General features: G+C 39.5%; 1 protein-coding gene across 8 annotated transcripts in view; it reads right to left on the reverse strand.

Annotated features, from left to right (window-relative positions):
* Positions 1-430: 430 nt before the first annotated feature.
* BANP (BTG3 associated nuclear protein) overlaps positions 431-17210 on the reverse strand; it is a 157061-nt gene continuing 140281 nt past the window's right edge. For all 8 annotated transcript variants that reach the window (XM_074157900.1, XM_074157903.1, XM_074157904.1 and 5 more), the window contains 2 exons: positions 5698-5841; positions 431-1354 (listed from right to left, as the gene is read on the reverse strand). In XM_074157900.1, the coding sequence (XP_074014001.1) occupies positions 1283-1354; positions 5698-5841 (216 nt within the window). In that variant the 3' untranslated portion in view covers positions 431-1282. The remainder of the gene's footprint in view (positions 1355-5697; positions 5842-17210) is intronic.

The following is a 17210-nucleotide window of genomic DNA, read 5'->3' on the forward strand; positions in this document are numbered from 1 at the left end:
AACGTGCACCATTAAGATAATCAGGTTATAGCAAACATGTATCCTTTCCACTCAAGCTTAGAAAATATGAAAATTTAGTTTTCTTGAAATTGGTATCAAGTTTCCCCTAAGTTTCAGTGGAGAGAGGATGTCACCTTGCTGTGGCAGGTTGGGTAACAAGGTCAGAACCAGACTTTTGCAGCCCAGCTTTTTATGGATGAATCCCAAGCTCAGGTATTGCAACAAACAGCTGGACTAAAGGGAGGAACTAAAAGGGAGAGAGCTCAGAAGAATCGTTCACGTTTTTAAAAAATTATTTCATAAATTCATTGTATAAAATAGGATTTGCAGACTCAAAAGCTTAACTATCACATTTTTCTTGTGCTGTGAATTTAGATAATAACATGATCTAAGATTGGTATCTTCCTTATAGACTTAATCTTACTTCTCAGTTTGACAGCAGAGCTTGCCAGATTGCGTCTGTCTTCAAATACTCCAGCACTACACTCTTACAGCACAGTCCAGTCAAACCGTATTCATTCCTAAGGCAGAGAGCAACGTAGAGCTGCAGTATTCATAAATACACATTTATTTTTCATTAGAAATGCATAATTACAGCATTTAAAAGCATTTTCCCCTAGAAAAGTAGTTAAGCAACAGTACAAACAAAATTGTTAGTCTTCTGCAAATACATTTTTCATTACACTGAACAGAAAACACCAGCAAAAGGCTAATACTTGCAGTTATGGGATTTTTCTTTTTTTAAATATTTTCCATTTTTGTTATAAACACCATAGCAAATAAAAAAAAGCTGTTTAAACAGTGAAAAATATTTGAGCTCTTGATCTTCTATCTGTGGTAAAGCAAGTATTGCAAAGCAGCAATACACTTCCTAAGATATCTGCAGACATTCAAATGGCGTATTTCACAGAAGAAATGAACAGGATGAAACACTAATTTAGTCTCACGGTTTTAATTCATTAGATTTCTTTCCTTCCTTCTGAAAGATTTTCTTTTTTTTCCCCTCCCTAAGTGTACCTAAGGGCAGGCCATTTATTTCTTCTGAAGGCCAGATCCTCAATTGATGTAGTGATGTAGCTCCAATTTAAGTAACTGGGTCTGATTTATTCCGGGTGAAGCCAACCAGATCGTCAGTACTCTGCTATTTGCAGGAGATGTGCGAGGTGTGACCATTAGTCTAACAGGCATTTCCACTCTCCCGTTGTTGCACGAAGACTACAGCACTTAACTTCTGACCGCGGTTCACCGACATCTTGGGTTGACACAGCTTTTCACAATTCTCTTATTGAATTTGGATTGCTCCGTGTTCTATCTGCATTTCTGGCTGGATTGCTGATTGAAGGGTATCAGTGCCCTGCAAAAGGAAAGATTAAATCAGTACATCAATACAAAAATGCTTTCCATTGGCGTAGCCAAGGGAATGTGAGCATATTATAAAAGCTGCATGGGTATCAGCTCTATGACAGAGTTGAAACGGGAACACGCTTACAAAGGCACCAGAAAAAACATAAAGAGTCTATATGAAGACTAAGTAGACTAATGCCCTTCAGGCTGGAAAGAGAAGGCTGAAATAATGAAATCATGATAAGGATCTACAAAATCATGAGTGGCACAAAGAGAGCAAATAGAAAAAAATTATTCCCTCTCTCTTCCCGAAAAAGAACCAGCTCTAAAAAGAAACAAAATAAAACCCATGTCTGGCACAAAATGTGCTGGAGCTGGGGAAGGACTCGTCCCAGCGCAATGCACATTCTGAGAGCTCGGGGATACAGAGCTGAATGGTCTTGTGGAAGGAAAGTCCACCAAGGGTGATCACAGGAAAGACAGTAGGAAGTCCTGGAGTGACAGAACTGTCACAGGTAAGGAGAGTAAAATTACCTGTTTGCCCTGTGCTTGGAATTTCCCCAGCTGGTGCAGGATACGGTCTAAAACTGCTGACTTTACCCACTGCAGTCTTTCTCTATTTTGTGTAAAATGAGAATAGCGCTACTACAGTGAATTTTTTCTCAAATAAAATTCTTCCTACAGGCCTGATTCTACTCACTTTCCAGGCAAAAACAGTCCTTCGTGAAAGAATTTAAAGTAAACACAATTGACTTAAGCCTTCAAAGGAAGTCTCCTTAAAAATTAAATTACTGCCTACGAGTAGCCTGACAATGCTGTGAAAGGATAATCCCATAGAAAACGTTTTAGCCAAGTTAGTTGGAGTAAGGAAAACTAGATTATGAAACAAACTCCGTCTTCAGAGCTATAAGATGAATAGCATTTAAGAACAGCTGCATTGGCCTGGATAAGGTCCATCACACCCAATAAGCCTTCCCCTGATAGCAACCAATATCACAAGCACAGATAAACTACAAGAAAAGGGCAAGCATTTAATGATATTTTCCTGTACACTCCCACAGATTCCAGAGATCTGCCCTTGATGGATTTTCCCTCCATAAATTCATCTAATAGATGCTTTATGTAACGCCCTGGATACAGAATTATTTCTGTGGCAGTACTTCTGTTATGAAAAACTCTTCCTTGAAGCCCTGCGCTATGCTCTCAGCCCAGCATCTGCAAGATGATACACAAAGACACAAGGGTGGAAACACAACTAGATTTCCAATCCTTTAAGTTTCGCTAAACATTCGCAACTTGTTGATTCAAATGAAAATATTGGAGGTTCAAAATTATAAAGCACTGCTCCTAAATTAAGGTTTTGTTGTCAAATTATTTCTTTTCATCTCTCTGCCCAGTAATTGCACACAGCCACATGAAATTTTTTTCCTGCTCAAGATTATAGATAATTTGGTGTTTATTTAAATGTTCAATAAATTAGTGCCAAAGTGGTGACTAATTCTATCAGATTGCTAAATTTGATAGCAGGTAAGTTTTCAAGTGACCAAAGTTTTCTTTCCCATTAGTGGGAAACTGTGTTGAAGTAATATAATTATCAAATAATAGTGACAACAGCAATAGTGAATATTTATCCAACATTTAGACCAGAAGTAGAAGACAGCCCAAAGGGATTAGAAGCATGCTCTAGATTTGGAGTTACGTTTTCTTCCACACTTAATAAAATTTACCACCAGCATATGAACTTGAGCACAGAATTTAAGCAAATATTCTTTTTCACCATCACATCCCATATTTCTAAATTTCGCAAGCTGCTATAAGTAAGAATGCTATCGAGACATGAAAACAAGCCAACCAAACCTAAATCCCCTAAACACATCTGATTTCAAACCATGTCTCCCTCCGTACATGCATTTGCAATTTTGTCCCAGCAAAACACTGCTCATATATTAATAGCTTGTGTTTATATAACTGGTTTAGGCTCACTACAAAACTGTCAGAATCCTAGCTATTAATACTTCTGTCTGCAGCTAATTTGCAAATACAAAATCCAGGAATACATTGAAAATACCAAGTTGAAGTGCCTGTTGCTGTCTGCTTCGGCTGAAGTCATGGAAGGGATTCATTTCAAATAGCCTCACTCCTCCCTTCAGCTTTGCACGTGCAATTGCTTCCAAAGGCACGGCTTTCAAGAAAAAAGGTAAGAAAACTGGTGTCTTGTTTTCAGGCATTAAGTAAATTCACAGTTGTGGTGTTTCAAACATGGAATTTTGTAGGGCATAGCATCCAACCCAGGTGGATAATAAACTTCACTTTTATAGGCTTTGATTGATAAATAGATTCAAAATTGTTGAGAAGGTCTCAGATCCCTTGTCAAGGAACCATATGAAAACAGACCAAACCCTCACTGACAGGGTTTTCCCTTCAGATAGGAGATCTAAAATGAGTAGGACTATTCCACAATTTTAGCCAAAAAAGCTATTGGGCTATCCGTATAACTGAGAGTAATGCAAATACCAAGTTGGTTTCTCCAATTCATTAAAAGATCCTCAGTTTTTAGTTTGTGTAAACTGAGGAAATATTTATGCCAAACTTATTTTTAGTCTTGTCTGGTTTTCCTTTCATACCCTTCTTATTTCACATTCTTTTTCTGCTTCTCTTCAGCTTTGTATAAATCTCTGCGGTTAACCACAATATTAAAACCTAACACGGTGCAAAGTGTCCCTGAAGAGAAAAGTAACTCCTCTGGTGGCTGCCAGTCGTGCGGGAGACGGATGCCGATGTTTATAACTGCGCTCCGTAACCTCCTGCCCGTCAGAGGTGGTAGCTGAGAAGGGAGGACAGGCACGAGGAACAGACCAAGGAGAGAGTCCGTGGGAGGTAAATCAGAGAATTTCCCAGGCCTGGAGTGAGGACAGCAGCACGAGAAACACCTCTCACTACCCGACGTGTATATTAATGGGATGGGACCAGCAGTACTTGAGGATTTATACAAAAATAAAGCAACACTTACTCTCTAGTGTACTATTACAAGTGACTTATGAATAAAATACTGAGAAGGTTAGCGCAGAGACAAACCTAGCAAAGAGGGGAAAATTACTATTAAGGGCTCACCTATATGGGAAGACCAGCGCACAGAAAACTAGAATGAAGTCTTAGAGCACAGCACGCTCGTGTGCCAGGCAGCCTGATCCTTTCTGGCAGGGAGCATAATTTTTCTGAAAAGCAGTTTGCAGACTCCAGGTGAGGAGCCAGCGTGGACTGGGGCAACCAAGAGGGTTTAGAGCTCTGGTTTCCCTACCCGCAGCAGCCAGCGCAGCCGGCACTTTGGCAACACACACCACAGCTCCATCTTTTGTTCAAGGCCCTCTTTGCTACTGGGATAATTAATGTGCTCTATTTCATAGAGAGAACTGATCTGCAGGTTGTTTTGCCCATGGCAGAAGCACTAAGCACTTGAGTTTTGTGCACACAAAGTCTGGACATGATTCCCTTGATTTCTTATGCAATTTTCTTTTTCTTCCCTCAAGAGTCTCAGTATCCAAGTGTTTGTAGCCAGATCAGAATTCTCTGCGTATGTATGGGACAAAAATCCACTCTAATATTGGCTTCTAAGGATACTATTATATTTTGGCTAGCAAGCAACAGCTTGTTTTTCACAACCACTTGGCATTCTCTAGAAAAGAAGCCGACTAAGTGGGGTTCACAGAAGAAACCCTCTTCAGAAAAAATTCTGACAACTGTTTTAAGTCAGCATTCTTGTGTTGTCACCAGTCACAGCTTCAAGCTGATAAGAAACCTTTTATAGACTGAGATACATGACTGTTCAAACTGATTTTTTAAAAAAAAAAAAAAAAATAAAATTCCTCCACTGTAACTGAGAGGATCAAGCGTTCACTTACAATTGCTAGCATTGCGACTCCTGCGGGAAATCCAGGCTGTTGATCAAAATAACTGGAAAACTGCTGTCAGAAAGGGAATAACATTTTTAGGAGAAACCTCAGTCTGAAAAATACTTTTTGGATAGATTCCAAGCAAGTTTTTTTGCCCTGTCCTTTAACATGGCTCTCAGCCTTCAAGGATGCAGAAAAACAATGATGACCAAAATAACTACTCTCTGGAGGCGTTGAGCAAGAACACAGAAGCAGGGATAGTCAAAGACCTTTAACAAAAATGATACCTTTAACAAAATGATGTCTCTTATTATAGATGATTTTTTTTTAATGGCTTGGAAACAGGATCATAAACTCATTGGGACACGACTAATTGTGGATAGATATATAGTTCATCTGAAAGATGTTTCAATCAAGTTAAGTACATTCCAATGGCAAAAAAAAAAATAATATATATACATACTTGATTAGTCGCAGAGTGGTCTGTCACTGGTGTCAGCTGCACATATTGGACTTGGATATCGCTCCCTTGGAGCGGGGATCCATCAACACCCCCTGAGGCAGGCTCGGCAGAAGCAACAGCTATCAGCTGAGCGCCCTGCAACACCTGCAGGGGAAGCAATGGAGAAAGCGGCTTGTAAACAACCACTGAGATGTGTTAGGGACCATCTAACTCGAAACAGATGCAAAACCAAAGACCATTAAAAAGAAACACAAGAAAACTTGTCTGTCGGTAACAGTTGCTTTAAACCATGTGGGTTTCCGAGAGGACATGGTAGGCATATGGAAAGATTCCCATAGTAGGTGCTCGTCGCATTCTGCCTTAGGAGATTCATAATTCTGTGAATGATTATTACAAAGGCTCAGTGGGATGCACTGCGCAGGTTACACTAAGAATGTGATAATGCTAATAGCACACAAAATATCACTGAGTAATGCTTTCACTGTTACAAAAACAGACACAGATCCAAGAGACTCCTCCTCACAGCCAAAGGCATTCAACTTCTGACACTTTATTACAGTAATGTTTGTATTCCTATCGTATATAAAGGTGTAAATTTAAGAATTACTGCTCATTAATGTTTACTCTAAGCACATCTGCACTTTGAGTGGTGAAGACTATAGGTCCCCTATTGATTTCAAAAACCAAAGAACAGTTGATCCATCTAAAAGTGCTTGCTAAAAATGTTGTGATTAAACTAATTTTAAGCAACTTCTTGAAACGCAAATCAGAATAAAATACATGTGTGTAAACAATGACAAGCCCCTAGTCTCATTTTTTAAATTCAGCTAAAATATACGAATTCAGCTTTAATTTCTATATGCCATCAATGATGTATTTTCAAGCTACGGTATTTGAACTACAGGGAACAAAAGACATCTTTCAGATGAAGGAAAGAGAACAAAGAACAAAAATAATATTCTTAACAAAGGTTTTTCTTAACAAAGTATGATTTCTCAGCTGATCTGCGGGTGGGTGGCCACGAAGGAGTGGGTAGACCAGAATTTCTCTAAGGAGTGTGGGAGGCAAAAAGAGGCGACCTTCACTAATGACCTTCAGGGGTGTTGTCAGGGGTTTATAGGGATCTTGGGTGTTCTGAGATACAGTCAGCATCAAACTGCAAAAGGATGCTACATCTTGTTTTTACAGGAGTAAGCAAAATTTTCTCATCCTACGGTATTTATTTTGGAACAATACAATACACACTGTCAGATCCACATCACCATTGATTACCTGCAGGTCTTACATGTATTTTGTCTCTTTTATTTCTGAACTACAAACCTCAGAACGACTGCGAGCAACTGAACAAGCCCGTGATCCTCCCGTACAAACTGCTTTACAACAAAGAAGCCTAGAACTTGCAACAGAACCAGCTTCCCTGGTTCATGTACGTTCTCAACTGCACACCTTCCAGCACGCTTCAAAAGAACTCCCTTTTACAGCACACGCTCTGGAAAAGACCAAATAACCTTTATGTGTTACCTTACATCAGACCTATTAGATTCCTAGTGATAATCCACCTTTACCGTGCTTCCTGCAAAAAAATCCACCCCAGCAATATTTGCATAAAATACTTTTTGCTGTCAAATTACACTTTCCTTTTTGGTTTCATGCAAATGGTTATGTTCTTTTCCTACTGCATCTTCCTGCTGGATTCGTAATTAAGTTTTCATTCACAATCAAATGGGAAGTATTTTTATAGAATGTTATGATGAAGCTCACATAGTTTTCATAGACGTAAAATGGACAACATGACAACATCAGCAGGGGCCGACAAACGCAGGGATTTATGAATTTCCATTGACAAGGTCATAGATTGATTGCACTGCTCCAATACCCCCAACCAGACAGATTAAAACCAACTCAGTTAAATTCAAATGCATTCTAATCCCAACACAAGACGGCAGCAGTGACAGCTACATACACTGTGCTCGGCTTCCAGTTCTGTAGTTTGGAAAAAACAGACCGATAAATCAGAGAGACAAGACATCAAACATTATAAAAATCGCAATTAGTGTAGTTTTTCCTTCTTTGCCATGTCCTGTTTGTGCAGGTCCCAAGGACTACAGGCTTCAGTACTCAGTAATGGCAGGCGAGTGGCCACGCAGGACAGATTCATTTCCACCAGCGTTGCACCAAACTACTTGGGTTTTGCAAACCAGGTGATTGGCTCTAAATTGAATGTCGCGCTGATGTTTATCATACACATATACCTCTAGCAATTGCTTTCTTTGTATTTTTCCCTATAGCTACAATACATCAGACTTAGAAACCTGATCTTGCTTTGAGAAGAACTGAAGGAGGAAACAGTGACAGAGAAATGTAGAATATGCTGGGAAGAATACAGCACCGAAACACTCTGAAGAGCTTTCTACTGCTCGATTCACAGAAAGAAATCAACTATTGAAGACACACTACTGACGCTGAAAGAACAACAACAACAAAAATCAGTCTGGACTTTGAAAACTAAAAGCTGAAGAAGATTTCTTAATGTGTCTCCACCTAGCACATGCCAACATAAACAGTTATCTTAGATTTCTTTAAATACTGCCTGGCTTGTTATTGTGGCATAACTGGCCGTATAACCAGTGACTGAACAAATGAGAATAAAAGCAAGAAGAGGGAAAAGATCCCATCTGAATTAAACTGAGTGAATTTTAAATGAAGGAATGAGCAGAAGCTCTTTTTAATACCTGTTGATAGCACTCTAAACAAAATTATTATTTTGCAGTTTCTATTTGAATTACTGTACAGCTTCTGAAATTAAGATAAAAGTGGATGAGAGTAGAAAGGGAGAATTGCCATCTTTATCCCCCATCCCGTTTTTTTTTCTAAAGAGTTTTGGAAATACAGGTATTTCCGTAGTCTCAATGGCACAGTTCCTTGTGTTTAATCTGCTGAGCCAGAGAGGATCAACACAACCCGATGCTCAGCCTGGAACACTTGATCCCATTTCCTATGTCTGAACACCTCTGTCACGTGTGGCACAATGAAGACCTGGAGCACACTAAAGATATCACTTACCTAACCACACTGTATTTATAAGATAACATCATTTATCTAGAATCTCAAGTGCATCCAGATAGGAAAATCCAATTGAACTGACATTAAAACCAGCAATAAATTACATTTTCTCTACTGGAGATTAAAATACATTTATTATATTTCTGTCTTAACTTAAAAAATATGCTACAAATTTGTTACGCTGAAGAACTATGACTGACATCATCCTTTCTACTTCTCACACAAACAAATTATTTTGTTTAGGAAAAGCTCAACTTGGGCAAATAGATTGGCAAGTTTGGTTACAGCCCTCAGACTCTGCTTGCATGTGAAAAACCTTTTTCTTCCACGGTATTCACAGTGCCTTATAAAAACAGGTATGTCCATTTCTTTTAACATAGGGAGGAAAGGTCCTACGGGAAGAAACTATGTCAAAATACATGTTGATAGAAAGACAGACAGATATAAACAAACAAAACAAAGAACAGAGTCCATAGCCTGGGTTGAACAGACTCTCTAATCAGGACGACTGTGCTTCGCCAGATAAAAACAAGACTTAACTTCAGCCTTGTAACTTCAATCAGCCTCACCTAATAGTTTTGTTCTGTCTGTAAGCTCAGAAGTTTTATATGAAACTATAGCGAGGCTGCAAAAATTAGAGACGTAAAGGGATCAACGGCTTTAAGTAACGTGGTATTCATGGAGGAGCCAGGTAGCAGAGCCTATCGCACATGGGGCAGGTGCAAGTCCATGGCTTTTCTTTGGCTGCTCACTTGACTTCCAAACCAAGACTTTAACTTTGTAATTCTTACCTGCCCTTGACCTTAAAAATAAAGGAATCGTACCAAAAAAAATAAACAATCCACCCTGAAAATGAACTTCTCTTCCCAATTCCACTGGGCTTCTCTAACAGCCTGCGTTACTGGTCCAAAACAGGTAACAGAATACGGTTAAACTGAAAAAAATAATAAACTTGTAACAAAATTGATTAATTCATGCCTTAAAAACACACAGAAAAAGAAGCTCAAAGTCACCATTCCCTTTCACTTAGGCACAAAAGCATCTGACATGGAACATCGCTCAAGCCATCTCAGGCTACTGAGAGTTCAAGTAAAGGCTGAAAATGGTCCTAAAAAAAGAGCGCCTTTAAAATTAACAAGCAGACCATAAAATTATTTTTCTTAAATAATTCAGTGAAGTATTTAGAAAAAGTACGTTTGCTCATCTATTATTGCTTGCTGTCAGCGGTAAAAAATTGTCTTGACAGTGACAAGATCTTTAGCTCTCGCGGAGCCAGAGCACACTCTTTACATTGCACAATTATTTCCACTGCAAAAGCATAAGCAATCGCACAGCTGGAACACAGCAGCTCACAAAATTCTTCTCTGCTTTCAGCCTGCAGTTACAACCACGGATACAGGCTTTTCCCCAAATAGAAAACCTAGTGAAAAGCATTTATCAAGAAAAATCAGAATACTTCAGGAAACGTCTGTAAGATATTTGAGAATATGTTTGAAGATGTATGTCTTTGAGAATGCTTCGAAGATACCAATGCTCTCAAGCACATTTTGTGACCGAGCCCAATCTTTGCAAGCCTTCATGTCCCAAACCTTGTTGCCTCAAAGACCACCACATTGCATGGTGACCCTGGTGAAGACAACTTGCCTAAGTTAAAAAGCAAGCATGAAATAGTCCCTTCTCTCACTATTCCCATCGCCTTTCAGAATAAGAAAACGTTCCCTAACGCCTTCAGACAGAAATATAAATGCATTTCTATTAGTTTTGTTTTTAAATGGTCCTAGAAATCCCAGAAGGAAAAGTATTTTGTTCAGATGTTTAAAATGAAGTGTGAACTCCTGGCATTGTTCATGAATACAGAACCACAGCCTCTTTGACCAAACATTTATTTTCCTTAAAGCTCTATAAGCTTTCACTGAGAGGCACAAGAGCTGACAGATTTGATAAAATGAGCTAAGGGACAGATGGCTCCCTCCTACCCACCCAAAGCACGTTGTGCCCCTACATACGTCCTCTGTACCTCCTTACAGCAACATCAACACAAAGCCAGGCTCCCTGATCAAAACTGGAGCAGAAGCACAACCCCTTGCAGTGGTACCCACTGACCCAAATCACTGCTTTTCTCCTTCTTTGTTTTTTCCTTCTCTCTTCACCTTTTTTCCACTATCATTCTCTCTTCGAAGTCTTGATGCTTTGGGATACACAAGCTATTGTTTAACATTTTTATCAACAATATAGACAGAGGGATTGAGAGCACCATCAGCCAGTTTGCAGATGACACCAAGCTGTGTGGTGTTGTCGATACACCAGAGGGACGGGATGTCATTCAGAGGGACCTGGACAGGCTGGAGAGGTGGGCCCAGGTGAACCTCGTGAGGTTCAACAAGAGCAAGTGTAGGGTTCTGCACCTGGGCCACAACAGTCCTCGCTATCAATACAGACTAGGGGATGAGGTATTAGAAAGCAGCCCTGAGGAAAGGGACTTGGGGGTGCTGATGGATGAGAAGCTGGACATGAGCAGGCAATGTGCACTTGCAGCCCAGAAGGCCAATCACATCCTGGGCCGCATCAAAAGAAGTGTTGCCAGCAGATCCAGAGAGGTGATTCTGCCACTTTGCTCTGCTCTGGTGAGACCTCACCTGGAGTACTGTGTGCAGGTCTGGAGCCCTCAATATAGAAAGGACACGGACCTGATGGAGCGGGTCCAGAGGAGGGCCAAGAAAATAATCATAGAATCACAGAATCTTCATGGTTGGAAGGGACCTTTGAGATCATCGAGTCCAACCACAAAAACAAAAAACCAAAACAAAACAACAAAACAAAACAAAAAACAACCACCCACAACCACACACCACACCCACCCACAACCAGACACAAACCAACAATCTCAGGCACTAGAGCATGCCCTGAAGCGCCATGTCTACACGTTTCTTAAATATCTCCAGGGATGGCAACTCCAACACCTCCCTGGGCAGGCCGTTCCAATACCTGACCACTCTCTCAGTAAAGTAATTCTTCCTAATATCTAATCTAATCCTTCCCTGCCACAAGTTCAGACCATTTCCTCTGGTCCTGTCATTATTCACTTGGGAGAAGAGGCCAACACCCACCTCTCTACAACCTCCGTTCAGATAGTTGTAGAGGGCAATGAGGTTCCCCCTCAGCCTCCTCTTCTCCAAACTAAACATGCCCAGTTCCCTCAGCTTCTCCTCATATGACTTGTTCTCTAGACCCTTTGATCAGGGGGCTGGAACACCTCTGCTATGAGGACAGGCTAAGGGAGCTGGGGTTGTTCAGCCTGGAGAAGGGGAGGCTGCGGAGAGTCCTAATAGCGGCCTTCCAGTACCTGAGGGGGGCCTACAGGAAGGCTGGAGACAGTCTGTTTACAAAGGCCTGCAGTGACAGGATGAGGGGCAATGGCTTTAAGCTGGAGAAGAGCAGGTTTAGATTGGATATTAGGAACAAGTTCTTTACTATGAGGGTGGTGAAACACTGGAACAGGTTGCCCAGGGAGGTGGTTGAGGCCCCTTCCCTGGAGATAGTCAAGGTGAAGCTCGACGAGGCCCTGGGCAACCTGGTCTAGTTGGGGGTGTCCCTGCTGACTGCGGGGAGGTCGGACTAGATGACCTTTGGAGGTCCCTTCCGGCCCAGACCATTCTATGATTCTATTGAGCCCAAAGGTCCTGGATTTCTGTTTTTTTGTCCCTTCTTCAGCGAGATGCTTGCCATATAAAACATAATAATAAAATTAGTAGTAATAATGAAAACCAGTCACTTTCTCTGCTCCCTTCCTTTCCATTTAAAGACTATTTTAGCCCATAACTAATAGTTCCCATTTAACATTCAACTGCCAGGGCAGGAAATAAAATTTTTTAAAAAAAGATTAAAATGTAATAGGTTTTCCTTCAGTTTCTTCCAAAATTATTCAAGCATAGTTTCCAACCATGGTTCAATTCATATCACATCCTCTGCTGATTTTACTTATCACTGAGAATTATTCATCTAGAAGCCCATAACTTAAAAAGTTTTCTCTAGACCCCAATCTTCAAAAACAGGTAACTGTTTTGGGATAGCTGAAGTTTGTTTACCAAAAAAGCCCATTCCTCAGCCTGGTCCTTGCCAGATTGAGCCTTCTAAAACACATTCTTGCTACTGTTGTTGTGAGCTTTTTTATTAAACTAGGCAAGCACATATGTTTGCCTACCTATAAAAAGCTCAAAAACAAGACATGTTGGGATTTTGGTGTCTTTTTTCCATCGTTTCTTCCCATTTCTACTGCAGGAATGCAATAAAAGATGACGTTCCTTTAAAAAAACGAGGTTTTGAATCACTGAGAGAGTGGTTGTTTATAGAAGGCTCACATCTGAAAATCCTGTAACACTTATAGCCAGTAAGTAACCATTTCAGCAAATGTTTGTTGCACAAAAGAAATGAGTTGTGCATAGAAAAAAAATGCTAGATCTCAGAGACACGTTCTAGTTAAAACATTGATAAAAAACCACATGGAGAGTTTAGGTCCAAAAGCGCAAGGATGGTTATGAGTTTAGATGGTTCCCAGTAAGAGAATACCTGCCCATCATCCTCCTACACTGTCATTCTCCATTGATGGCAAAAATACAAGGATACAGCCGAACAGCAAACACAGCTCCCTCTAATGATAAGACACTTTGCTGATAAACATGTTCACTTCAGTAAGATAATTCCCTCAGGCTGATTCTTTTCAGTCTTAAAGTTTTCTTAAGACTAAAAACATAAACTGTATTTAGTGCCCAGAAAACATTTATTTCCATGCTTACAGATGAGTTTACTCTCCTTTCCTCTTTAAGCCATCGGTTCAATTTAACCAAGGTCAAATGTACTGAAAAGCTAATATCTGAGCTTTTTAAGAGGCTGATACAAAGTTATTTTGGTGATTTTACAGTCCAGTTCCAATAAAATTAAAGCATTAACGTGACAAAAAGGAGTGGCAGCAAAGGACAGACTGACCTAACTGTTCTCCAAGAACATGAGTCCTCTTCATGCTAAGATCAAGCAGCATTCATTGAAAACCACTGTAACCCTTGCACTGTATTTATCTATCCCATATGGATACAGAGTAAGAATGCATACAGCATGATGATGCGTTAAATTTACATTCAACCAGAACAAATACACAGCTAACAGTATGGACCAAGGATCACTACATATTGCTGCATGCTTTCTACGTTGTACTTAAAATTAAACAATAAGCATTTTGATAGAATTACAAGACAGTTTTAAGGCCTAAGTTTTATCTTCCAAACTTTTAAAAATATTAACAGCAATAAAAGACTGGAAGTTCCTCTTCCAAAAAGATAAGGAAGACAGATGGCTCACAGTGTTACAAAGAATATCTGCAGCTTTTCTCTCTCAGTAACTAGTGAGGAGAAGCACAGAGAGGTGCGAGTTAAGCACATGGAAGATGTAACCCGTCCTTTAGATCATTTATTGCCAGCCCTTTTTTAAGTAGAAGCCTCCAAAATATGAGGCCTCTCTTCTTTATAAGGTGCATTTTGACAGCTGCTGTATGTCCGACTTCAAACTACTAAGATCCCACTAAAAGAAAGGAAAAAGCCAAAATATATAGCACTCACATTTTTTCCAAAATAATTACACACATTAATTTCTTAATTTTCAAAGTCAATCTGTTTTGATTATCATTTCATTACTACCAGCATCGCCCCAGAGAAAAAAGCCTCTAGGCTGTAACGTGTACTCTAATTATGTGTTTTATATCCAGCTACCGGAGTTTCCAGAAATTCACAGGTTTTCCTATTTTACTGTTACAAAGGGCTGATCATTGTCTAGTTTGTCTTAAACATGGCATAAATTAAAGACCCTCACACAAAGCAATTTTCCATGAAAACTGTAGCTGCTTTTAGAAGTATAACATCTCTTTTAGAGGCCATCCCCTCTTTATTTTAAATACCACAATTGACAGAACAGCATGGAGCATCTACCACAGCGCCCCAGCTTCTATGTCTTCTCATTATTCCCTGCAGGAAGAGGTTTGGGAGGTGAAAGACTGTATTTTATCCCGTCGGGCAGGCCACCAAACGTTTACCAATATAAAAAAAAAATAATTCTGAAATATTTGTTCTTAGAAGAATACATTACTTTGCATCTAGCTTTATTAAAAGGCAGGCTGAGTCAATCATATCTAGTAATCAGGGTCAGAGTGTAAAAATGACCTGTTAACTTTCTTTAGTTAGCATTTAATTACACTGCCATTTATGTATCGCTAATTATTAATTTTCTTTCATATTTTTGATTAAAATACTGAATAGCACAGTCACAAATATTTGTGGGAAAACACCACAAAATACAAATTGGAAGGCGTAAAATTACTTTTTGCAATATATCAACTAAATCCTTTTGAATAAATTTAACACTGGCTTCAATCATTTGCTATAGGGCTACGTTTTCAAATGACTGGAACAGCACGTTGGAAATGCAAAGCAAATAAGTATACTGTCAATCAAGCTCACAAAAATAAGCCCATTTTTAATAAAATAACACTGATTCGCATTAGGTATACTATCACATATTCATTCTTTACTAATTAGCTTCTAAACACTTCCTCTAAACTGGGTTTATTTATTGAATTAAAAACGCATTCCTCACTGGCTGTGCCCAGACAACTGATGCCAAACAAAAGATTCAGCTATGATGTCCCTTTTCCACTTAAGCAAGATACCAGGTACGGACTGGGCTGTGCAGAGAAGAAAAGAGAGAAAAACAAAAAAAAAGGGGGTTCTGAGAGACCCAGTGGTAATTAGCAACTACCAAAGTCGTAGCCCCCAAATCATTTATCCTGCTGGCAATTTTCCATCACTCAAAATCAAATCGCTCCACTCACCTGTCCTCAAATACTGCAGTGTTGTAAGATACGGGTTTTGCAAAAAATTACACTACAAGACTCTTGGTTACGTTAAGGTAATATATTCCCATTAACATCCAAATATGTTTCTTTGAAAATAGAAGTATATTTGATCTCAGGTAACTGGGAAAAATATACAAAGGATCCACTGCTCTTAAAGATTAGGTTATCATTCTGAAGTTAATGATTTAGACCATAAAGCCTTACTTACAAGTCATTCCTTTAACAACAACCTGTACCTAAATTTGCTATTTATTTCCCACATAAAATGTGCCAATACAAAAATAAATTCAGCATATATAAAAGTCTAATATTTAGCAGTTCACAGAGAGAGGAACTCTCCCTGCTGTGTATTTCTAAGTGTGCTGAATTGAACCATGCAAAATGTGACCTTAAATCTGTCAAAACTTCATTAACTAACACCCCTACAGAGTCATATAACTGAGAGCACCTCCTTTAAATTCCCCAAACCAAAAGGCATGAAAAGTGAAACTGATTTCAGCTCTACCAAGTGTGGAAAAATGAAAAGAATAATTCCAGAGTACGTTTTTATCAGCGGCATTATTTCCTTGCATAACAAATAATAAACCATCTCATCTGCTTTTACTTTGAGTATATACCACAGCACAGATCTGCTCGGTAATGTCTACTCTGAGATTCCCTTAACGCGTCTGTACAAAACCGGGAGAAATGCATGAACACAAACTGCAGCTATTGTGGTTACTTAAACAAACTTTACAAAAACGTCCATCTTTCTGGCTACTGCGGTTGGACTGAGGTAGATAAGCGATGGCAAACTGTGGCTTAGTGTATTTAAACCATCTGCATCTTCCAAAGCCCTTTCACAACACATCACCTTGCTTCCTAAATCTCCGTTTCAGTGATCCCCAAGGAAAGGAAGGCTCGGTGAGCCCCAGGAGCAAGGCTATGCCTCTGAAGACTTAACTCCCTATTCAGTAAAGCCACCAATACTTGCCAGGACTATGGTTTTATAGAGAGTATTCGCCATCCGTGAAATGCTGTAATAAAGCCCTGAGCAAAGAAAAATGAGATGCACAGAACTGCATGAAGTTTTGGAAGGGAAAGCATGGCAGAGGTTCATGATCTTTATTCACATTCCCTCTACAAGCTTCCTTTTTTTTTTTTTTTAAATAAATTTACAAATAAATATTCTGAGCTCTTTGAAAAGTGTTCACATCTAATTTGGTAAATAAACTGGAGAAAAATAAGGGGCAGAAAAAGATTAAGACAGATCAAGTTGACTTTTTTTAAAGAAACACCTGCTCAAACCATCACTGTCTCTCTGACCCTTTTTTCTAAGCACAGTCCAACCGGAATAAGGAACCTGACCCTTTTTTTTTTTTTGGACTACATTATTTAAAAACACATAATGCACAGAAAACCCATGAGGCTCGCAATCTCTCTCCAGGTTAAATGCATCCTGCCTAAATCGCAGTGAACATCTGAAGACAAAGGTGCAGTTGTTAAATGTGTCCCACACTTTCGCTGGGTCAACACCCCCATGGCAAGCTGGGGGTCCCTCAACAGACCAACA

Source organism: Numenius arquata, chromosome 13 (assembly GCF_964106895.1).
Source record: "Numenius arquata chromosome 13, bNumArq3.hap1.1, whole genome shotgun sequence".
In the NCBI taxonomy this organism is placed as follows: Eukaryota; Metazoa; Chordata; class Aves; order Charadriiformes; family Scolopacidae; genus Numenius; species Numenius arquata.